At 44.2% G+C, this 26,004-nt stretch overlaps 1 protein-coding gene across 1 annotated transcript in view; it reads right to left on the reverse strand.

Annotated features, from left to right (window-relative positions):
- Positions 1 to 1,314: 1,314 nt before the first annotated feature.
- HSF2 (heat shock transcription factor 2) overlaps positions 1,315 to 26,004 on the reverse strand; it is a 77,618-nt gene continuing 52,928 nt past the window's right edge. The window contains exons 11-12 of the mRNA XM_069726135.1: positions 5,581 to 5,665; positions 1,315 to 2,182 (exon numbers count right to left, since the gene is read on the reverse strand). Of these exons, the coding sequence (XP_069582236.1) occupies positions 1,917 to 2,182; positions 5,581 to 5,665 (351 nt within the window). The 3' untranslated portion in view covers positions 1,315 to 1,916. The remainder of the gene's footprint in view (positions 2,183 to 5,580; positions 5,666 to 26,004) is intronic.

The following is a 26,004-nucleotide window of genomic DNA, read 5'->3' on the forward strand; positions in this document are numbered from 1 at the left end:
GTTGTGGTCTACTTATGATGTCAATTACAGGCCTCATCTTTTTAAGTGGGAGAGCTTGCACAATTGATGGCTGACAATACTTTTTCCCCACTATATATACACAAGGATAGGGGCATATTAGTACAGAATTGACCACTTTTTTGCCTCAAATTTTTCTCTAATTTCCTCCTCTAAACCCTAGGTGCGTCTTATGGTCCGATGCTTCTTATAGCCCGAAAAATACAGTATATGGAGAACTACATGACATATTTAGTCTTCTACTGATAAACTCCTGCTGAGAAAACTTCTCAAAACTATAGCAAACAGCCCAGTAAGTGACATCACTGGAATCAGGGTCTTTGCTCCTACATGCCCTCAGATTAGGAGTCATAAGTCTCATGGCAAATTCCTTTTAAAGGGAACCTGTCACCAGTTTTGTCATACATCAACTAAAACTAGCAACTTAATTAGCATCTGTGCTGCATCCCATAAATGGTTATGTAACCCTCAGACTCCCCCTATATATTTCCAAATCCTTTTGAAGTTCCCCCGTACTATATGTTAATCCTGTCGGTCTGGTATTTCAGACATCCTTTCTGTGCCCTGTTTCCCTCCTACCGGCTGCTGCTTGACATCCTCCTGCGTTATCCACATTGCTGGGTGAAATCGCTCGCCTGCGCACTATGCTTTGCCCTACTTTGGGCAGAGCCGAAAACACAAGTGCGCATGAACAGTACTGCAAAACAGTGCCTAGGCCCAAGATTTTGACCCGGCAATGTGGATGATGCTGAAGTCATCCACGTCAATCAAAGCAAGATTTAATCAATGAAGAGAAAAAAGTATTGCTGCACAGCCTGAATGTAACGTACTGGTAAGAACACAGTCACTTGTGGGTGTAGGGCTTCAGTAACTGGAGGTGCTCGCATACGAAAAAACAAACAATCCAGTATAAATATGAAAGAAGAAGAACTGCGGCAGCACTCACCAGATAGTGTAGATCAAACCTTTATTGAAGGTAAAAAATCCATCATGACGTGTTCACGGCTCGGGGGAGTGCGGACATAGTGGAAGTGAGCAGGGGAAGACAACAGCTGTTTCGCGCTCTACCAGCGCTTCTACAGGTCCTGTAGAAGCGCTGGTAGAGCGCGAAACAGCTGTTGTCTTCCCCTGCTCACTTCCACTATGTCCGCACTCCCCCGAGCCGTGAACACGTCATGATGGATTTTTTACCTTCAATAAAGGTTTGATCTACGCTATCTGGTGAGTGCTGCCGCAGTTCTTCTTCTTTCATATTTACAAAGCAAGATTTACTTTTCTTTTAGCTGAAGTACAACATTTAGTGGACAGATCCTTTTTATTTAAGTAAAAGAAGTCACTGCCATGGCATAGCCTCCTTCTGCAAGTAGTGCATTAGCAGATTTACATAGAAGATCGACAATGTACTCTTGAACAGTGAAATTCATTGGTCCCTTGAAACAAAACTATTGTTCAAAGCACACTAAAAGGACAGGCACTTTAGTTCCTAGCTCTCGTTTTCTTGCATGTTTCATAGCCATCTGCACAGACAGTATATTTTGAGCATTGTGCGCATATACATATGCTCTCCTGCTCTATGGCAAGACGTAGTGATGCTTATAAAAAAAAAATGCTTGGTGCAGTCTTGTAAATGCTTGTGGAAGATGTTACTTTTTCTTGAACACCACGGAGCAGGCCTACATACACAGAAGAAATGGTATAATGGAGCTTAGGGTCTAACTTATAATTAAACAATTGTTATTTCTTTCCTAAAACTAACAGGCTATTGTGCATAAAACAAGATGTAAAATCCCAGTGTCTGAAAATAGCAAAAAACAGAAGAAGAAACAGTACCAAAATGATACTTCAATAAATAGTTCATCATTTTGATGAATATATACAGGTATGTGGTAGCCACCACGTCAGTTGTCCAGCAGAGGCATATCACTGTCCAGGGCTGAAGGGTCAAGTTCACATAAATAAAACAGGGTAGTTTCGCTGGCCTCCGCCTCAGTCAGTGGCTCTAGACGCACCAGTTTACTCTGAGTTGGCTGGGACTCCAGACTAGATTCCAAAACATTGTCCATTTCATGTGTTTTGCTTGCCTGCGTCTCCGAAAGGAAGGTGCCAGGTTCACTGTCCAGGAAAGCCATCAATGGATACGTTGTATACTGTACAAGTTGCTGATCTGCAAACACAAAAGCTACATATAAGGAAAAGCCAGAGCAGGAGAACAAGGACATGTATGTAAAAGGATAGTCTGAGCCCTAGGGTGTACCAATATTCATTAGGAATTTCACTAAATTGTGTCAAGGGGAAAGTGACAATCTGGTCTTATTCGGGCAATCGTTTATTCATGTTATCCAATGTTGCTATTGACAAACATGCAGAGGAGCCATTGGCCGGTCTCTCTAGAACAGCGTTTCTCAACTCCAGTCCTCAAGACCCACCAACAGGTCATGTTTTCAGGATTTCCTTAGTATTGTCTAGGTGATAATTTCAGTACCTGCTCAAGCATTAATTCCATTACCTGGGCAATCCTATGGAAATCCTGAAAACATGACCTGTTGGTTGGTCTTGAGGACTGGAGTTGAGAAACACTGCTCTAGAATATAGTAACCAGAGTGAAATGCTCTATATCAGTGGTGCTCAACCTTTCTTACCTTAACGGCCACATTCCATATTGATGGAGGGTCACCAGCCAAATCCAGCCCCTGCCCTATCTTGAACAGGGACATCATGCTCATGCTGTCCCTCACACTATTAACACTCAGAGCCCCTACTAACAGTATAATGACAACCAAAACGTTCCCATAGAAATCGCACTGATTCCTAAATGCAGGGAATCCCACCTTTCCTTCCCTTGCATCAGCTTAAAGCACCTCCTCTGACTAGTAGTATTATTATTTATTTATATAGCACCATTGATTCCATGGTGCTGTACATGAGAAGGGGTTACATACAAATTACACATATCGCTTACAGTAAGCAAACTAACAATGACAGACTAATACAGAGTGACGAGGACCCTGCCCTTGCGGGCTTACATTCTATAGGATGGTGGGGAAGGAGATAATAGGTTGAGGGTTGCTGGAGCTCCGGTGTTGGTGAGGCAGTAGCTCCTGTAGTGGTGAGGAGGCAGCAGGGTTAGTGCAGTCTGTAGGCTTTCCTGAAGCGGTGGGTTTTCAGGTTCCGTCTGAAGGATCTGAATGTGGTTGTTAGTCGGACGTGTTGGGGCAAAGAATTCCAGAGGATGGGGGATATTCGGGAGAAGTCATGGAGGTAGTTGGGTGAGGAGCAAATAAGTGTGGAGGAGAGAAGAAGGTCTTGGGAGGACCGGAGATTACGTGAGGGAAGATATCGGGAGATTAGTTCAGAGATATATGAAGGAGACCGATTATGGATGGCTTTGTAGGTTAGTATTGTCATTTGAACGGGATACGCTGAGGGAATGGAAGCCAGTGAAGAGATTTGCACAGAGGTGAAGCGGAGGAGTAGCGAGGAGAGAGATGAGTTAGTCGGGCAGCAGAGTTAAGGGTGGACTGGAGAGGAGCAAGGGTGTGAGCAGGGAGGCCACAGAAAAGGATGTTGCAGTAGTCAAGGCGGGAGATGAGGGCATGCACAAGCATTTTAGTAGATTGACGGTTGAGGAAAGGACGGATTCTGGAGATATTTTTGAGCTGGAGGTGACAGAAGTTGGAAAGAAAGCTTGGATGTGCGGTTTGAAGGACAGGGCAGAGTCAAGGGTTACTCCGAGGCAGCAGACTTCCGGTATGGGGGAAAGCATGATGTCGTTAATTGCGATTGATGGGTCAAGTAAGGAAGATCTATGAGATGGAAGAAAGATGATGAGTTCAGATTTGTCCACATTGAGTTTGAGGAAGCGAGATAAGGAGGATAAGGCTGATAAGACACTCTGGGATTGTGGACAGGAGAGGTGACGTCTGGGCCAGAAAGGTAGATCTGAGTCTTATCAGCATAAAGGTGGTACTGGAATCCATGAGACTTTATGAGTTGTCCCAGGCCAAGTGTAGAGATTGAGAAGACTAGGTGTCCTAGAACAGAGCCTTGGGGAACTCCAACAGTGAGAGGGTGGGATGAGGAGCTAGTGTGGGAGTGGGAGACGCTGAATGTGCGGTTGGTGAGGCATGAGGAGATCCAGGATAGGGCAAGGTCTTTGATGCCAAAGGAGGAGAGGATCTGTAGCAGGAGGCAGTGGTCAACTGTGTCAAAAGCAGAGGACAGGTCTTGAAGGAGGAGTACAGAGTATTGTCCGTTAGCTTTGGCGTTAAGTAGGTCGTTAGTGATTTTGGTCAGGGCTGTCTCAGTTGAGTGATGGGGTGGAAACCAGATTGTAGATTGTCAAAGAGCAAGTTAGATGAGAGGTGGGAGGAAAGTTCAGAGTGGACGTGCTGCTCCAGGAGTTTAGAAGCGAATGGGAGCAGCGATATTGGGCGATAGCTGGACACAGCTGTTGGATCGAGGGTTGGCTTTTTAAGGATAGGCGTGATTGTGGCATGTTTGAAAGCAGAAGGGAAGGTGCCACAAGATAGTGATAGGTTGAAGAGGTGGGTTAGGGATGGGATAAGAGTGGTGGTGAGGTTGGGGGGGGGGGGGGGGAATGGGGTATAGCGCACAAGTGGTGAGGTGCGATTTGGAGCGAAGACAGTTAAGCGCCCCTTCAGTGATGTTGGATAGGGAGGTTATGGGGTTTGGGCATTGGTCTGGTATACAAAGGGGATGTGGTGGTTTAACAATGAAGACTTGCCTTGTTTGGTCGATCTTATTTTTAAAGTGTGTGGCAAAGTCCTCAGCAGAGATGAAGGAGGTTGGAGGGGGCAGTGGGGGGGTGGAGGAGGGAGTTAAAGGTTTTGAACAACTGTTTGGGATTGTAGGATAGGGAAGATATGAGGGTTGTAAAGTAGGCCTGTTTAGCTGAGGTGAGAGCAGATTTAAAAGCGAGTTTTGACTGTTTGAAAGCAGTGAAGTAATCTTGCGAATGTGTTTTCTTCCAGTGACGCTCTGCAACCCTGGACACTTGCCGGAGCTATTTAGTGGAGTTATTGTGCCAGGGTTGTCTATTGATACGTCGCACTCTGCCATGAACGAGAGGGGCAACCGTGTCAATAGCTGATGCGAGAGTGGCATTGTAGAAAGCAGTGGCACAGTCTGTGTCGTGGAGAGAGGATATGGATGCCAGTGGTAGGATAGAGTCAAAGTGTGTGGATGTCTAGGTGTGCAAGGTTTCTGCGGGGGTGCGCATGTTGCTGGACATGGGTGACCGGGGAGGACAGGGATGAGAAGGTGAGCAGATGGTGGTTGGATAGAGGGTCGGATGGTATCATCCTATATCAAGGTCAGTATATGCTCATCCCGATTTGCTCTTCTGTGCAAGCCTAATCACAAATGTCACCAATGGAAACCTGCTCTTCATAGCTGTTTGCAAGACCTAATGCTAAATATACCAAGCTGACAGACCACCTATGAGCAACCCATCAAGGGCCCGCGAGCCACACATAGCTCCTGAGCCACAGGTTGGAGACCCCTGTGCTCTATATGTTTTGAACTTCATACCAACAAACTTACCAGATTTCCGGCTATCTTCTGTGGAATTTAGAGACTCGGGAAAAGAGTCACCATTTCTAAAAGGCTCCTTTCCTTTGTTCTCCAGCTGTAAAACAAAGGAAAATAACCTTCACAACACCATCAGCTTAATGAATGGTCAAGCTAAAAGAATGGTCAATGTATATTCCAAAAAATACATGAAATGACTGTAGGTTATAATGACAGTTTTTTATCCTTCTTTTACACATTTTCCCTCTCTCACTCCAGTTGATTGACCAGTTTCTTCTGCACATCGGGAGACCTGTGAATCAACTGGAGCTCAGCAGGGAGAAGCAGATTAGTCTTGTCTAAATATAGTCCAGCTCTCCAATAAAGGTTTTCTCTGAAACACCAGAAAGTTTTCAGAGAAGAACATACCTAGTTGCAATCCTACAGCCAAGCTCCAATTCACATTGCGTTTGATTCAGATGGCATGAGTGGAGTTGCAGGTTCACTTTAAAAGATTTTACTCACAAATCTTAGCTAGCCAAAGTGGAGGCAGATAGCGCAAAATATTCTAGTACAGATTAACCCTTTTTAGAACAGGTAATGTTTAATTTCTACTTTTTTTATCCTCTTGAAGACTCAGGACATACTTTTACGTCGCCAGCTGTATGATGGCTTGTTTGTTTCTTCACTCTGGCGGTAAAATTTAAAAGAGGAAATAAAAAAAAAAGAAAAACCCACACAAACACGCTCTAAAGTGGTGTCACCAATGACCATCCCCTGCCTCTTGGAAAATACTTACCAGACGTCATCTTCTGCCATTTCCGGCAGTGTTCTGTTCCGCCATTTTGTAACCCGAGCTTCTGACTGACCAGAAGTTTGAGGTAACATCATAAGCGCTCAGTGTAATACTATGAGAACCTTGTTCTGGCTCAGACGCTCCTGGCAGTAAGTGACAGCTGCAGGGTGGATTTGATTTAAATCTAACTGATTTAAATCACGATTTAAATCACTAGTCAGTAAGGCTTGATTTAAATCAGCGATTTAAAACAAAGTTTCTACCTAAACTAGTTCTTGCTACTTTAACATGCAAGTAGATGAAGATTTTTAGAATCACTTTTTATATTACTTTTTTCTCCCCAGTTTAATGGGTTAATCATTCATATTTGGACACCACTGTTCTGTTGTACTTAGGAAGGAGAAAAATAATCCTGACCTTAATAACAATTTAAATAGATTTATTCAACTGAAACAATAACAACATTACAGCATAAGTTATTTGCTTAAACAAACATCCATGTTTGTTAACTAATTTGGCTAAACAAAATATATATATATATTATAAGAAACTTAGACTGTCAGCCAAGCCGACACATGAAAAACTTAAATACTACTGTCCCTGCTGTCCTCTGTAGCTCACTTGTCGTCATCTTCATCATCATCATCTTCTTCTTTGTTGCTATTCATAATCTGGAAAAGAAAAACAAGCTTTCCTGCTTTATTGGGTCCCAACCGATTTCTCAATTTAGAATGAATGAGTCCAAAGGAAGAGAATATTCTATCAACGCCTGCAGAAGAAGCTACTGCTGTTAAAAGTGAAATCATTACTTGAACAGTCTCTAAATCCAAGCGCTTAAGTGACTTCCACCAGTTTACTGGTGTGACCTTCCTTAAAATATCTTCAGCAAACATATATTTCTTGAATGGTTCCCCCTTAGCTCTGAAGTTTATTATAGTTGGCATTAAAGATGGATGATTGCTGGATACCCATGTCATAGCTAACTCCTCTTCCTCAGCACTTAGGTTTTGACCCTGATATTGGATATTGACAATATTTGCCAAAAAATGAGCTGGAGTCAGTGCTTGTCCCATTCGTTTGTTTACTGCTTGTAATTTAATTCTGTCCATGTGTAGTTCTGTTTTTAAGTGTTCACTCAGTTCCTTCCAAATTTCAACAGCATCCGCAATAAAACAGCTATTTTTCTGTATTTTGTTTAAAGCTTGAGAGATCGGTTTCAGGAAGCTCAGCATATGTTCAACATTTCTCTTAAGCCCAATGTTGAGGATTTTGGCCGTGACAGTGCCATCTATTTTATCTCGATTTTCTTCACAAAGTGTCATCAGAATAGGCCAGTTTTTGATATACTGCTCAAAACAGTCCACCAGAGAGTTCCATCTAACATCTTGTGGGAGCGTTAGCTTGGTTCCACCCATCCTTTTCAGAGCTGCTGCAGCAAAATGATTATTACGGAAGTATTTAGCAATTTCAACAACATTAGCCTTTATTTCTGGAACACTTAAGTCTTTGGCTAAGAGGTGCAGCAAATGAGCACTGCAACCATATGTTATTAGCAGCTTTGTATTCCCTCCCTGCTCTTCTAAATCTCTTCTCATCTTGGATACGTTTGCAGCATTGTCAGTGACCAAACTGCGTACTAGACATTTGAATTTTTGTTCACATGTCGTTATAGCTTTTACTGCCACTTCTTGTAAGTATTCTGCTGTGTGTGCATTTCCTGACGTATCAGTTGTTTGTGCAAGGAAGACTTTACCTTCTTCTGTTGTTATACAAGCACATACAATAGGATCATTGTGGACATTACTCCACCCATCAATACTTAGGTTAACAATTTTACCCTCCAGAGCTGTTGCACATTGCTCCATTTCTCTGTCATACACTTGATCCAGCAGTTTCCCTGCAACATCAGCTCTGCTGGGTGGACTGTATCCTGGTCTCAGTGACTGAACCATATTAATGAAATGTGTGTTCTCAGTCAGACGGAAAGAAGAGTTCGTTGCATAAATAAACTGGGCAATTTTTTCATCAATCAACTGTTTTTCTAATCTGCTAGTTCTTATCACAAACCTATCTATGGTGGTTCCAGGAGGTAAAGGTTTTTTCTTCCTTTTGGGTGATGGTGATATGTGGCTGTGGGTGTCTGATGATGATGCTGCTGCTAATGAAGCACTATCCTGGATGGATAACTCTGAAACTGTAGAACAGGATGATGGTGATCTTGGAGGTGGATAGTTTCCAGAATCCATGAATTCCCCTAAACAAAAAAAGTCAATGCTGTTATTTTATTGTTTATACAATTTCTGCTTATTGTAATAATAATAATAATAATAATAATGTTCGTCCTTCGTTTTCGAAGATGACCATGACTTCAGGGTTAGAAGAGAATTAATAGTTATGGGTCCGGAGGTGGCTGATGAGTCCAATCCGGGCCCTGAAGGTTCGCCCACATACTTGACATACGAAAGCAGATGTTGTCAGTACACCAGATTCTGCTTGTGCCTTGCGTACAGCACGCTTTCTTTTTGCGTCACAGATTTTCCTATCTTCAACTGCACGTGCTCCTGAGGTGATCCTGCCCCGCCAACCTGGACGATCCAGGGCAAGCTCTTCCCATTCATTGGTGTTGACTTCCAGGTTTTTGAGAGACACCTTAAGGCAGTCTTTATAGCGCTTCTTCTGCCCCCCAACTGCTCGCTTTCCTTGGCACAGTTCTCCGTACAGCAGTTGTTTCGGTAGTCGGCTGTCCGGCATTCGGACCACGTGTCCAGCCCACCTAGCTTGGACTTTCAGCAGGAGAGTGTAAACGCTGCAGAGCCCAGTTTGTTCCAGAATTGCCGTGTCTGGGACATTGTCTTGCCACCTGATGTGGAGGAGTCTGCGGAGGCAACTCATGTGGAAATGATTAAGCTGTTTAGCATGCCGGCTGTACACTGTCCAGGTCTCGCTAGCATAGAGAAGTGTGGTGAGGACCACTGCGCAGTAGACCTTCAGTTTGGTGGTAAGGCTGAGTCCCCTTCGTTCCCAGACGTTCTTACGCAGTCTTCCGAAGGCGGCACTGGCTTTGGCGATTCTGTTAACCTCAGCGTCTATGGTTACTTCACGGGAAAGTGTGCTGCCTAAGTAGGTGAAGTTATCGACTGCTTTGAGGTTTTGCTCCTTCACCGTGATACGTGGCTCCTTGTACAGTTTTCCTGGAGCCGGTTGATACATAACTTCGGTTTTTCTAATGTTGATCTCGAGACCAAAACTGTCGCAAGCTTGCGAAAAACTGTCCATTTCATGCTGCATCTGCTGTTCCGTGCTAGCGTTAAGTGCACACTCCAGTGGTGATCTTGGAGGTGGATAGTTTCCAGAATCCATGAATTCCCCTAAACAAAAAAAGTCAATGCTGTTATTTTATTGTTTATACAATTTCTGCTTATTGTACACAACACATCACTGCCCCTGCCCCAAAAGGAATATTTGTTTTTCTTCATAACTGTACCAAATGACAGTAACATGCAGTAATAATAAGAAATATAATTTTTCTCACACATGACAGTTCAGTCTTTAGAAATAGGATTCAATAAAAATGTTTACCAACCTGAAGATCCTGCCTGTTCAGAAGTGTTTCTTTGGTCATCTTCATCACCGCACTTCTCATGATGTTGCCTCATTCGCGCCACCAGGCCTTGCACCTCTTTGTTGCATCGTTTGCATTTTGCACGCATGCCTGCCTTACCGATAGGCGAAGGAGCTTCATTAAAATATTCCCAAACTGGGTCTCTTTTACGGCCTGCTGCCATTATAAGGAAAGAATGTAATAAACCTCAGATCGTACACACAAACAGATCCAGACTTGTCTGTCTGTGGCTATGCTGCAGTATTGTGCTCAAAGTTTCACTTTCATTTTCTTGTCTGCTTGCCCTTCCTCCTCCTCACACTTAGATTCACATTCTTCTTGTGTTGTGCAGATCTATTCCACTCCAAACAATCAGAAACATATTGTCTAACTTCTTGGACTTGGCACTGAAGGGGTTGATTCTGTATTCATAGGTTTGTAGAACAATAGGATTAAGGTCTTTTTCTCAACTCTGTTCATGTTGTAACATTTTTGCCGTGAAGAAGAGGCTGGGACCTCAGCGGAGTCAAATTCAGTTTTGAGAACTGCGTAAGTAAAGCGAGCGTCTGTGATAATATAGGAGAGAAACTGCCCACTAATCCTACAGAAACCTCTGGAAGAGCATGGCATTGTGAATGTTACACATATACAGCCTTTATTCTACTGAGTTAAACAACTCAGCTTTATCTCATGATGGAAGAACCTTTGGATGGTAAAATATTTTCCTCAAAAAGCAGTTTATTGAAAAAAATCCGATTTAACCCCTTCATGACCCAGCCTATTTTGACCTTAATGACCTGGCCGTTTTTTGCAATTCTGACCAGTGTCCCTTTATGAGGTAATAACTCAGGAACGCTTCAACGGATCCTAGCGGTTCTGAGATTGTTTTTTCGTGACATATTGGGCTTCATGTTAGTGGTAAATTTAGGTCAATAAATTCTGCGTTTATTTGTGATAAAAACGGAAATTTGGCGAAAATTTTGAAAATTTCGCAATTTTCACATTTTGAATTTTTATTCTGTTAAACCAGAGAGTTATGTGACACAAAATAGTTAATAAATAACATTTCCCACATGTCTACTTTACACCAGCACAATTTTGGAAACAACATTTTTTTTTGCTAGGAAGTTATAAGAGTTAAAATTTGACCAGCGATTTCTCATTTTTACAACGAAATTTACAAAACCATTTTTTTTAGGGACCACCTCACATTTGAAGTCAGTTTGAGGGGTCTATATGGATGAAAATACCCAAAAGTGACACCATTCTAAAAAATGCACCCCTCAAGGTGCTCAAAACCACATTCAAGAAGTTTTTTAACCCTTCAGGTGCTTCACAGCAGCAGAAGCAACATGGAAGGAAAAAATGAACATTTAACTTTTTAGTCACAAAAATTATCTTTTAGCAACATTTTTTTTATTTTCCCAATGGTACAAGGAGAAACTGAACCACGAAAGTTGTTGTCCAATTTGTCCTGAGTACGCTGATACCTCATATGTGGGGGTAAACCACTGTTTGGGCGCACGGCAGGGCTTGGAAGGGAAGGAGCGCCATTTGACTTTTTGAATGAAAAATTGGCTCCACTCTTTAGCGGACACCATGTCACGTTTGGAGAGCCCCCGTGTGCCTAAAAATTGGAGCTCCCCCACACGTGACCCCATTTTGGAAACTAGACGCCCCAAGGAACTTATCTAGATGCATAGTGAGAACTTTGAACCCCCGGGGGCTTCACAAATTGATCCGTAAAAATGAAAAAGTACTTTTTTTTCACAAAAAAATTCTTTTAGCCTCAATTTTTTTCATTTTCACATGGGCAACAGGATAAAATGGATCCTAAAATTTGTTGGGCAATTTCTCATGAGTACACCGATACCTCACATGTGGAGGTAAACCACTGTTTGGGCACATGGTAAGGTTCGGAAGGGAAGGAGCGCCATTTGACTCTTTGAATGAAAAATTATCTCCATTGTTAGCGGACACCATGTCGTGTTTGGAGAGCCCCCGTGTGCCTAAACATTGGAGCTCCCCCACAAATAACCCCATTTTGGAAACTAGACCCCCCAAGGAACTTATCTAGATGCATATTGAGCACTTTAAACCCTCAGGTGCTTCACAAATTGATCTGTAAAAATGAAAAAGTACTTTTTTTTTCACAAAAAAATTCTTTTCGCCTCAGTTTTTCATTTTCACATGGGCAATAGGATAAAATGAATCCTAAAATTTGTTGGGCAATTTCTCCCGAGTACGCCGATACCTCATATGTGGGGGTAAACCACTGTTTGGGCACACGGCAGGGCTCGGAAGGGAAGGCGCGCCATTTGACTTTTTGAATGGAAAATTAGCTCCAATTGTTAGCGGACACCATGTCGCGTTTAGAGAGCCCCTGTGTGCCTATGCATTGGAGCTCCCCCACAAGTGACCCCATTTTGGAAACTAGACCCCCCAAGGAACTTATCTAGATGCATATTGAGCACTTTAAACCCCCAGGTGCTTCACAGAAGTTTATAATGCAGAGCCATGAAAATAAAAAATAATTTTTCTTTCCTCAAAAATGATTTTTAGCCTGGAATTTCCTATTTTGCCAAGGGTAATAGGAGAAATTGGACCGCAAATGTTGTTGTCCAGTTTGTCCTGAGTACGCTGATACCCCATATGTGGGGGTAAACCACTGTTTGGGCGCACGGCAGGGCTCGGAAGGGAAGGCACGCCAATTGGCTTTTTAAATGGAAAATTAGCTCCAATCATTAGCGGACACCATGTCACGTTTGGAGAGCCCCTGTGTGCCTAAACATTGGAGATCCCCCACATATGACCCCATTTTGGAAACTAGACCCCCAAAGGAACTAATCTAGATGTGTGGTGAGGACTTTGAACTTCCAAGTGCTTCACAGAAGTTTATAACGCAGAGCCATGAAAATAAAATAAAAATTTTATTTTCTCTAAAATGATTTTTTAGCCTGCAATTTATTATTTTCCCAAGGGTAACAGGAGAAATTTGACCCCAAAAGTTGTTGTACAGTTTCTCCTGAGTACGCTGATACCCCATATGTGGGGGTAAACCACAGTTTGGGCACATGTCGGGGCTCGGAAGTCAAGTAGTGACATTTTGAAATGCAGACTTTGATGGAATGCTCTGCGGGCGTTACGTTGCGTTTGCAGAGCCCCTGATGTGGCTAAACAGTAGAAACCCCCCACAAGTGACCCCATTTTAGAAACTAGACCCCGAAAGGAACTTATCTAGATGTGAGGTGAGCACTTTGAACCCCCAAGTGCTTCACAGAAGTTTATAACACAGAGCAGTGAAAATAATAAATACGTTTTCTTTCCTCAAAAATAATTTTTTAGCCCAGAATTTTTTATTTTCCCAAGGGTTACAGGAGAAATTGGACCCCAAAAGTTGTTGTCCAGTTTCTCCTGAGTACGCTGATACCCCATATGTGGGGGTAAACCACTGTTTGGGCACACGTCGGGGCTCAGAAGGGAAGTAGTGACTTTTGAAATGCAGACTTTGATGGAATGGTCTGCGGGCGTCACGTTGCGTTTGCAGAGCCCCTGGTGTGCCTAAACAGTAGAAACCCCCCACAAGTGACCCCATTTTGGAAACTAGACCCCCCAAGGAACTTATCTAGATATGTGGTGAGCACTTTGAACCCCCAAGTGCTTCACAGACGTTTACAACGCAGAGCCGTGAAAATAAAAAATCATTTTTCTTTCCTCAAAAATGATGTTTTAGCAAGCAATTTTTTATTTTCTCAAGGGTAACAGGAGAAATTGGACCCCAGTAATTGTTGCCCAGTTTGTCCTGAGTACGCTGATACCCCATATGTGGGGGTAAACCACTGTTTGGGCACATGTCGGGGCTCGGAAGTCAAGTAGTGACGTTTTGAAATGCAGACTTTGATGGAATGGTCTGCGGGCGTCACGTTGCGTTTGCAGAGCCCCTGGTGTGCCTAAACAGTAGAAACCCCCCACAAGTGACCCCATTTTGGAAACTAGACCCCCCAAGGAACTTATCTAGATATGTGGTGAGCACTTTGAACCCCCAAGTGCTTCACAGACGTTTACAACGCAGAGCCGTGAAAATAAAAAATCATTTTACTTTCCTCAAAAATGATGTTTTAGCAAGCAATTTTTTATTTTCTCAAGGGTAACAGGAGAAATTGGACCCCAGTAATTGTTGCCCAGTTTGTCCTGAGTACACTGATACCCCATATGTGGGGGTAAACCACTGTTTGGGCACACGTCGGGGCTCGGAAGGGAAGGAGCACCATTTGACTTTTTGAATAAAAGATTGGCTGGAATCAATGGTGGCGCCATGTTGCGTTTGGAGACCCCCTGATGTGCCTAAACAGTGGAAACCCCTCAATTCTTACGCCAACACACCCCTAACCCTTATCCCAACTGTAGCCGTAACCCTAACCACAACCCTAACCGCAACACACCCCTAACCACAACCCTAACCCCAACACACCCCTAACCCTAACCACAACCCTAATTCCAACCCAACCCTAACCCTAAGGCTATGTACCCACGTTGCGGATTCGTGTGAGATTTTTCCGCACCATTTTTGAAAAATCCGCGGGTAAAAGGCACTGCGTTTTACCTGCGGATTTACTGCGGATTTCACCTGCGGATTCCTATTGAGGAATAGGTGTAAAACGCTGCGGAATCCGCACAAAGAATTGACATGCTGCGGAAAATACAACGCAGCGTTTCCGTGCGGTATTTTCCGCACCATGGGCACAGCGGATTTGGTTTTCCATAGGTTTACATGGTACTGTAAACCTGATGGAACACTGCTGCGGATCCGTAGCGGCCAATCCGCTGCGGATCCGCAGCCAAATCCGCACCGTGTGCACATAGCCTAATTCTAAAGGTATGTGCACACGCTTTGGAAAACGCTGCGGATCCGCAGCAGTTTCCCATGAGTTTACATTTCAATGTAAACCTATGGGAAACAAAAATCGCTGTACACATGCTGCGGAAAAACTGCACGGAAACGCAGCGGTTTACATTCCGCAGCATGTCACTTCTTTCTGCGGATTCCACAGCGGTTTTACAACTGCTCCAATAGAAAATCGCAGTTGTAAAACCGCAGTGAAATGCGCAGAAAAACCGCGGTAAATCTGCCATAAATCCGCAGCGGTTTAGCACTGCGGATTTATCAAATCCGCTGCAGAAAAATCCGCAGAGGACCAGAATACGTGTGCACATACCGAAACCCTAACCCTAACCCTACCCCTAACCCTACCCCTAACCCTAACCCTACCCCTAACCCTAACCCTACCCCTAACCCTACCCCTACCCCTAACCCTACCCCTACCCCTACCCCTAACCCTACCCCTAACCCTAACCCTAACCCTAGTTCTAACTCCAACCTTAGTGAAAAAAAAAAAAAATTCTTTATTTTATTATTGTCCCTATCTATGGGGGACAAATGGGGGGGGTCATTTACTGTTTTTTTATTTTGACCACTGTGATAGATTATATCACAGTGATCAAAATTCACATTGGAACGAATCTGCCGGCCGGCAGATTCGGCGGGCGCACTGCGCATGCGCCCGCCATTTTGGAACATGGCGGCGCTCGGGGAAGAAGACTGACGGACCTCGCCAGGATCGGTAAGTATAAGGGGGGGAGATCAGGGCACAGGGGGGGGAGATCAGGGCACGGGGGGGCGTCGGAGCACGGGGGGGGAGGGATCGGAGCATGGGGGAGAGTGATCGGTGTGCGGGCGGGTGGATCGGTGTGCAGGGGGGGGGGGATCGGTGTGCAGGGGGGGTGGTTCGGAGCACGGGGGGGGATCGGAGTGCGGGGGGGTTTGATTGGAGCACGGGGGGGTGTGATTGGAGCACGGGGGAGCGGACAGGAGGACGGGGGAGCGGAGCACAGGACGGAGGGGAGCGGACCACCGATCGGGGGGCTGGGGGGGCGATCGGAGGGGTGGGGTGGGGGCACATTAGTATTTCCAGCCATGGCCGATGATATTGCAGCATCGGCCATGGCTGGATTGTAATATTTCACCATTTTTTTAGGTGAAATATTACAAATCGCTCTGATTGGCAGTTTCACTTTCAACAGCCAATCAGAGCGATCGTAGCCACGAGGGGGTGAAGCCACCCCCCCTGGGCTAAACTACCACTCCCCCTGTCCCTGCAGATCGGGTGAAATGGGAGTTAACCCTTTCACCCGGCCTGCAGGGACGCGATCTTTCTGTGACACAGCATATGCGTCACAGGTCGGATTGGCACCGACTTTCATGACGCATACGCTGTGTCACAGGTCGGGAAGGGGTTAAATAAAAAAAATTCGATTTTTTTAGATTTTTTATTTAAAAAAAAAACTTTGATTTTTATCCACCCTGCCGGAAGGTGAGTAGGTAACTATTTTTTATTTTAATTTTTTTTTTTTTTTTTAACAGTGCATACTACGTGGCCGGGCAATATACTACGTGGCCGGGCAATATACTACGTGGCCGGGCAATATACTACGTGGCCGGGCAATATACTACGTGGCCGGGCAATATACTACGTGGCCGGGCAATATACTACGTGGCCGGGCAATATACTACGTGGCCGGGCAATATACTACGTGGACATAGACTACGGCGAAAGAAAGGAGTACAATAATCCCAAAAATCATAGTAGAAAAGACAACTTTATTTTTACAAAAATACATAGCAAAAAAATGATATATATTAAAATTATGCACCCATACAGGTAGCAAATACAGAAAGAAGCTGTAGGTAAACTGGTGTGAGTGGGAGACACTATGTAAATCCGGAGGCAGGCATGCTGCTAGCAACTGGGCTATTACAAATAAAGCCTATAAACACAGGATAGTTCCTAAACAATCTCCAGGTGCCAAAGACAGTACCCCATAAGGAACATACCTAAACAAGTAAAAAGCCTATGCATGCTTACCCATGATGTAAGCAGACAGCTCTCCCACTAAATCACCAGGAGCCCCCTGACGCACGTTTCGCCGCCAAGCTATTTTAGTCACATTTAATATTATATATTATACCATATATTTTCTCATACTGCTTTTTTTCATGTTCTTCATTTGTTTTCAATTCACTTTCACTGTGAACGTCACATTAAGTTTTGAATATGTGTATGGTATAAGGATATATGTTCGGTTCCATGAATGTTCTGACAATTGACCGTTGTGGTTGTGGACGCATGGCGTACTTGTAGTGCTATTTACCCTCACAGCGGCATGTTTATAGACTAGTTGTATCTCTTATAATATGGCCGCTTTGGGTGCGCAGGCGCAGTGTGGGCCCAGTTCTCTCCACCCCTCCTGTGGCCATCTATACCTCTCATGTGCGCATGTCAAATGACGTCACGCGGAAGACTTCCGCCCTAATGCGCGCATGACGGTGACGGCCACAGGGGCTGTGGAGCCTGGGTTCGTACGTGCAGGTGCCACAAACCAGCGGCAGTTCCGGTTTTCGGACTATTTAAAAGGTATTAGAATGGCTGATAGTTAACCCCTTTTGAAAAAGCTTGGCGGCGAAACGTGCGTCAGGGGGCTCCTGGTGATTAGTGGGAGAGCTGTCCGGTTACATCATGTTAAGCATGCATAGGCTTTTTACTTGTTTAGGTATGTTCCTTATGGGGTACGGTCTTTGGCACCTGGAGATAGTTTAGGAACTATCCTGTGTTTATAGGCTTTATTTATAATAGCCCAATTGCTAGCAGCATGCCTGCCTCCGGATTTACATAGTGTCTCCCACTCACACCAGTTTACCTACAGTTTCTTTCTGTATTTACTACCTGTATGGGTGTATAATTTTAATATATCATTTTTTTGCTATGTATTTTTGTAAAAATAAAGTTGTATTTTCTACTATGATTTTTGGGATTATTGTACTCCTTTCTTTCGCCGTAGTCTATGATTGTTGGAGGTGTCCTGGCAACCCAGTGTGTCTGGGTACTGATTTTGAGATAGCTGTACCTTATTGCTCTCGGCCATACACTAAGTTTGCGCTTCATGATTTCTTATTTAAATACTACGTGGACATGCATATTCTAGAATACCTAATGCGTTAGAATCAGGCCACCATCTAGTTACCATCTAAGAGTCTGGAAACAAATCTCTCAACATAATGATGATACAGCTTTTCGTAAAGAATGGGAGAGCATTATGCTTAAGTGCTCACAAGATTTGCTAGCCCTGGTGTTGAGAAATAATATGAAAAGTTATGACGCATTAAATCATGAGATGAATAAACGCAGATGGAACTGAAGTCCAGATTATCAGTAAGCCAATGGGCGGATTTTAATAAAAAATTAGAAGGTAAATTAACACCTATACAAATTAATGTAAAACAAAGGAAACGTGACAAGTTTGTCCGTGATAAAATTGACTTTGAGACAGGTCATATTTTTACCTGGTCTAATACGAAGGAAAGCACCGGAGGTAGTAGATCTAACCCTCGTTGGAGGAAAAAGAATGTTTACAAAAATCAGCACCGTAAAAGAGATTATCTGACTACGGAATCCGAGTCAAGCATGAGTGATGGGGCTGGAATGTCGACCAGCTCTTGAGTTGCTACCTACTACAAGTGATAATGTGGAAATATCAACCCCTTTAGGAGGAAGATCCGGAGGGGTAGAAAGAAAAGACGGTGGGGGCAAACAGTACAAAAAGAAACATGTGGCTTGGAATCGGAGATATTAGAAAATCCGATAATTGAGGATGCTATAATTAATCTGACCGACCATGTATTAACGACGACACATATTTCACTGCTATCAAAAGGTTTGGGGTTTTGTATCCCACAGGACTTCGATATGACGGAATTTAAAATTGATTTATTCAAATCCACTCGGAAAATTCATTTGTTTAAAGCATTTATTAATAAAGTTGAAACTAGTAATGTTCCAGAAGGGGAGATCCCGTGTACTATCGGCCCGTTGGGGTTTATGGCAGGGGCGGGATCTCTAGCTGATGTTGGAGAGGATGCCAGACTATTGTTGGGGTTTAATGAGGAAACCAGCAAAGACGAACAGTTGATGTCAGAAAAAAGTACCCCGTTCACAGGGGGTGTCCCGTCCAAATTTATGCCACCAGTCTCTCCAGGGAATCTAGTGGATTTGTTTGAAACACAGGTCATTAAAGACGTTGAAGCACTTATCTATCAGAAACCTCAGTACAATTTAACAGTTGATGAAAATAAAGCAATGCGAGAGATACGTTCCTGGGATGACACTATTGTGAGAGCTGCCGATAAGGGGGGCAAAATAGTGTTGCTTCCCAGATCCTATTATGTCACCGAAGCAGAGAGACAATTATCGAATAAGGAAGTGTACATACAGCTAGCCGGCAGCCCGTTGGTGAAATTTAAGACGGAGCTGAGATCATTGTTGAGAAATCATGTAGAAGCGGCATTGATCACCCGTAGAAAGGCTGAGAGGTTGCTACCGGAGTACCCATCCAGACCCCACTGGTACCATATTCCTAAAGTACACAAATCTGTTCTCCAGCCCCCAGGTCGACCGATCGTGGCTGGGATAGGGTCTCTGACGGAGCCCCTGTCCCAGTATATCGATTGGTTACTCCGACCTTTACTCAAAGATGTTCCAGCATATTTGAAGGACACTAAATCATTCTTGGAGAGAATTCAAAATTTTGAATGGCAGGATAATTATTCCCTAGCCTCAACTGATATGGAGAGTCTCTATACTAAAATTCCCCAGAAAATGGGAGTAGAGGCCATTGAACAGATTTTGTGCACGACCGATAAAGGTCACGAATTTATTAAATTTGTTTGTGACAGTTTGGAATTCATCCTTACGCACAATGCATTCATGTTTTTAGATGACTGGTATCTACAAAAGGTGGGCACTGCGATGGGTACTCCGGTAGCATGTACGTTCGCCAACTTATTTCTGGCTTTATTTGAAGAAAAATATGTTTATGCAGACAATAATGGTTTTTTGCGACATATCAAGTTCTATCAGAGATATATTGATGACATAGTGGTAATCTGGGATGATACAAAGGAGACGTTTAATGAGTTTGTAAACCATCTAAATGAGAAAAATGAGATGAACATGACGTTTACATCAGTTTTCGGCGGACGCCGGTTGGAATTTCTGGACGTTTTGGTTGAAATTAAGAATGATAAAATCTGCACGTCTGTTTCGAAAACCAGTGTCGGCTAACACTATGATGCACTTCAATAGCTTTCACCCAGAGCATGTTAAAAGAGCATTGCCTAGAAGCCAGTTTTTGAGGGTGAGTAAAGTTAATAATACTGATGAAGCTTTTTTGCTTCAATCTGAGGAAATGTTGCACAGATTTGAACAAAGAGGTTATCCCCGTAAATTATTAGAATCAGCTAAAGAGAAGGTGGTAGAAGAGAGGAAGACAGATATTACTCATTCGTTGTCTCGTCAAAATAAGAAGACAGAGAAAAGATTTACTTTTTGTTTTGCATTCAATAATATAGATCAGCAGATTAGACTGGCAATTAAAAAGAATTGGCATATATTGGGGCGAGACAAAGACTTGATGGACATAGTGGCTAGAGGTCCTCTGATAGCGAACAAACGTAGTGTCAGGTTGAAAGATAGGTTGGTCCAAAATTGCATCAGTAAACCGGGTCAGAATTGGTTAAATTCTTTGGTTCCGAAGGGGAATTTTAAGTGCGGTCATTGCTCGTTTTGCACACAACATATTTCGGATCGGATATTACAAATAGGGGCGTTAAAACACGTGGTCAAGGATTTTATTACATGTCGCACAGATCACGTAGTATATGTAGTTTTCTGTCCCTGTAGATATTTTTATATAGGGAAAACGATAAGACCGCTCCATATCCGTTTTCGTGAGCATTGTAGATCAATAGCTACGGGCAAGGGAGTACCGCGGTTAATTACCCATATGAAGGAACAACATGGAGGCAGAGCAGACTATATGACCTTTGCCGGTATTGAAAAGGTTAACTTACCAACCAGAGGGGGAGATCTCGGCGGTTTGCTCTTGAAGTGTGAAGCCAGGTGGATTATGCAAAGTAATGCTATGGGCCCATTGGGCTTCAATGATAGGGTGGACATGTCTATTTTCCTGCAATAATTATTTATTTCTAACATGAGATCATACTTAGTTCATAACATTAGTAATTTTCTCAACAATAAAAATAAAGTTATTTTGTATCATCTTAGATGAACCAAATGTCTTGCGGTTCCAGTGCTGTTATATTTTGTGTTATGTATAAGTTTTTAAATGTGCTTTTAATTGTATTGTTTTTAAGAATGGGAGGGTCAGGCAGCGGAGGAGGGGAGGTGCAGTTTTCTCGGCACTATATTTCCGATGTCTCACCTGACCATTGATGGACCCGTAGAAGCGCAAGCACAGCGCGAAACGGCCGTCGTCCCAGCTCTCCCCTGCTCACACGAGCTGCGGCGCTGCTAGCTCCGGTCATGAATTTTATGTGAAGATTTCCTTAATAAAGTTTCAAATCCTGTGAAGATTGGTGAGTGCCCTCACTTTTTTCTTGTATGCGGACTATATTGACTTCTGATTGAGAGGTGCACCCGAGTCAGGATTTCGGCAGCTGCGGTATTCAGTGCCAGATCAGCACGGAGCGGATATTGGTGGAGATTTTACCGTTGACTAGCTGTGCCACCCATTTTCTCTATATATTTGGATTTAACTAGTTATTTATAAGACTGGAACTTAGAAACCACACAGGGACTAGGGGCCCATAATTACGGTATTTGTTTTCTGATGCAGCACTGCTATACGTGCCTTGAAGCACTGTTGGTTATCGCATGTATTCAAATGTTACCATGGGCCACGGGATCAGCAAAAACATTTACTAACTGTATTAAAAAATGGCAAGCAACATGTACAACCTCGAGTCAGGATCTTGCCGAAAAGAGGAAAGGAAAAATAATTGTGCAGAGGCTAGAATTGGGTGAAAGTGCTGAGAGGTCGTCACATAGCCTAAAGGCCCTGATCAACAGAAAAGAGATAAAATCTGTCCCATTACTATGGAGTAAGGACACTCAGCAGCATGCTGTACATGGTTATGGAGCTGCAATCTCAGCAAGTCCTGTGAAGTGGAATGAAGACACAAGGCCTGCCCAACCAACGCTGCACTCATATGGATGTGATCATCTCTTAGATGATAATTGGCCTCTTAAGCCCACAGCTCCCAATGCAGTGGACAAGTCCAGCTGCTCCATCCTATAAGCTGTTGTGGCATCTATTAGAATCAGCATATTCTTAAGCAAAAACTTCACCTGAAAAGCTGGCCGTGTGAACATAACCTAGCAAACCTCATCTACACAGGAAATACTAATATGTAGCAGTCAACGCTTTTTGTGTCGTTCTCTACAGATAACAAGTCTATGCATGAACCATTACTTACTTCACCACATGAACCATCAGAGAGAGGTCGGACACTAGTTTATTGAGGTCTTATCCTATGCATTTAACGGAATGGATATGCAGTACCTGGACGTAGCCACTATAGATATGACAGCTATTGTGTTCATCTGCATCCGAGAAGTTCCGGTCACCACCAGCACCTGTAACAGGTGATCTGTGAGAGGTTCAACACTCGTCACCCCCTCTGATCAGATATTGATGGCCTTCAATAGAAAAGTAGTGGCCAACCCCTTTACTTCCATAAAAAATGTAGGATACACAACTTTCTGTACAACTGCTGAAATAGATAAAATGTATAGTCCGGAAAGGAAAATAATGGTTGATCTTTACCTGAAAGACTAACATCTATAATATAACGCTGGGAGCGTCACTCTGTCCGAAGCCTTTATAGACTGCGCAAGCGCTGGCGCAGTCTGGACCCCACAGAGAGACGCAGCACAGGAGATCGCGGTATGCGTAAGCACTGAACGCACACCGCGATCTCCAACGGAGAAGCAGGGACGTGCCAGGAGGGTGAGTATGCTATATTCACCTGTCCCGTTCCAGTGCTGAGTGCCGCTCCGTCTTCTGGGTCCTCTGCTGTGACGTTCAGTTCAGAGGGCGCGATGACGCGCTTAATGCGCGCCGCCCTCTGACTGAACAGTCACAGCCAGAGGACCCGGAAGACGGAGCGGCACTCAGCACTGGAACGGGACAGGTGAATATAGCAAGTGTCGGGGGCCTGAGCTAGCGACGACTCCAGCACCTGACCCCCACAGCGCGCCGGTGTCCCCGCCTGCTCAGGCCCCCCAGCAGTCGGCGCCCAGCGACGAGAGGAGAGTATGTTATTTTTTTTATATATATCGCAGTAGCATACGGGCCATATAATACTATGGAGCATCTTATGGGGGCCATCAACATCTATGGAGCAGTATACGGGGCATATACTATGGAGCATCTTATGGGGGCCATCAACCATAATGCAGCAGCATATGAGGCATATACTATAGAGCATCTTATGGGGGCCATCAACCTTTATGGAGCAGCGTATGGGGCATATGGATGGGAGCAGCAAATTACAGAACGGTAGCGCAGGATGGGAGCAGCACATTACAGAACTGTGGCGCAGGAAGGGAGCAGCACATGACAGAATAGGGCAGCACATGACAGAACGGGGGTGCAGGATGGCAGCAGCACATGACAAACGGGGGCGCAGGATGGGAGCAGCAAATGACAGAATGGGGGCGCAGGATGGGTGCAGCACATGACAGAATGGGGGCTCAAGATGGGAGCAGCGCATGACAGCATGGGGGCACAGGATGGGAGCAGCACATGACAGAATGGGGGGCTAGGATGGCAGCAGCACATGACAGGATGGGAGCAGCACATGACAGGATGGGGGCATAAGATAGGAGCAGCACATGGCAGGATAAGGGCGCAGGATGGGAGCAGCACATGAAAGGATGGGGCGAGGCGCAGGATGGGAGCAGCACATGACAGCATGTGGGTGCAGGATGCAAGCACTACATGACAGGATGAGGGCGCAGGATGGGAGCAGCACATGACAGCATGGGGGTGCAGGATGGGAGCACATGACAGAATGAGGGCTCAGGAAGAGAGTAGCACATGACAGGATGGGGGCGCATGATGGTAGCAGCACATGACAGGATTGGGGTGGAGTATGGGAGCACCACATGACAGGATTGGGGTACAGGATGGGACCACCACATGACAGGATTGGGGTACAGGATGGGAGCACGTGACAGGATGAGTGCTCAGGAAGACAGTAGCACATCACAAGATGGAGGCACACAAAACAGGATGGGGGCTGCACATGACAGGATAGGGGCGCAAGATGGTAGCAGCACATGACAAGATTAGGGCGCAGGATGTAAGCAACACATACCAGGATGGAGACCATATACCAATATAAATGCTCGCCACCCGGGCATAGAACGGGTTCAATAGCTAGTTTTAGTATAATAGTATAAATAGAAATAAGCCAACAGTTACTACATTGGTTCAGGACCACTGTAATGCCACAATAAGATTGACATAGCAGGAATGGAAAAAAAATTATGGCCATGAGATAAAGTGCAAAAAGCAACTGCCATATGCTTGTGCGATTTTCTATTCCACCTCTACCTAGGTTTAAAAAAAAAAACAAAAAAAAAACGGTACCCCATGTGGCTAGGTGCATGTAGTGATGGATGAAAAGATTGCCTTGCCCCACTACTACACTGTATCTGGAACAAAAAACGTGTGGACCTCTAAAATACAATTTTTAATATGAAGTTTAAAACAAACACGTGGGTTCATGTTAAGCAGATACATGTCAGTAACAGAAAACAAATAAAGGGTCTATAGAAAAAAAGTCGTAGTTACTCACCGATAACGGTGTTTCTCGGAGCCCATGACAGCACTACGGAGAGAGGGGATCCGCCCTTCAGGGACAGGAAACCTACAGATAAAAGGGCGGTACCTCTCCCTCGCATCAGTTGGTTTACAGAGCATCGGAGGACCTCCAGGTTAGTTTACAACAGAGAAAAAAATCATATTACAACATTTCTTAAAAGAGGAACCCCGTGCCTATACTCATACTATATACACTATATAAATTATATGTAATTAAAGGTGCTCACCGCACACGTGATGGGAGGGAATAAGCGAGTGCTGTCATGGGCTCCGAGAAACACAGTTATCGGTGAGTAATTACAACTTTCTCGGTCTCCCATGACAGCACTACGGAGAGAATTGCAGAGACTAAGCTTAGGGAAGGACCACCGCCTCGAGAACCCTTCGTCCGAAGGTTAAGTCAGACACAGAGGCTAGATTTAATCTATAGTGTCTAAAAAAGGTCGATGGTGATGACCAGGTGGCCGCTTTACAGATTTGCTCTATTGATACCTCTGACCTCTCAGCCCATGAGGTAGCTTCTGCTCTTGTGGAATGTGCTCTTATACCATCTGGGATCTCATTCCCCGAGGATGAATATGCCAAGACTATCGCCTCCTTTATCCACCTCGCCAAAGTACCCTTGGATGCCCGAAATCCTTTTCTGGGACCCTGGAAACAGACAAACAGAGAGCCTTCCTTCCTATACTCTCTGGTGGAATCTAAGTATTGGATTAGGCACCTTCTGACGTCTAGATTATGGAAGTTCTGCTCTTTCTCATTTTTTGGGTTTGGACAAAAGGATGGCAGGGAGACTTCTTGTGACCTATGGAATTTTGATGCCACTTTTGGCAAATAGGCCGGGTCAGGTCTAAGAGTGACTCTATCATCTAATATTTTGGTGAAGGGTGGATTAGAGGATAAGGCTTGAATGTCACTTATTCTGCGTGCGGATGTTAACGCTACCAAGAGAATGGTTTTAAGTGATAAAGTTTTAATGGGAATCGTCTCTATGGGTTCGAATGGAGGACCCGTTAACGCCGAGAGGACTAAATTTAAGTCCCATGAGGGTACTTTCTGAGAGACTAATGGCTTTGATCTTGTCACCGCCTTAACAAATCTAATTATCCATGGGTTGGCCGCAATATTATGATTATAGAGTGCTCCTAGAGCTGCTATTTGTACTTTAAGAGTACTAACCGACAACCCCTGTTCCAGACCTTTTTGTAGGAACTCCAGTATTTTAGGAATTGAGGGCCCATCTTGGACTTTTACTTTG

This window comes from Ranitomeya imitator, chromosome 5 (assembly GCF_032444005.1).
Source record: "Ranitomeya imitator isolate aRanImi1 chromosome 5, aRanImi1.pri, whole genome shotgun sequence".
NCBI lineage: Eukaryota > Metazoa > Chordata > Amphibia > Anura > Dendrobatidae > Ranitomeya > Ranitomeya imitator.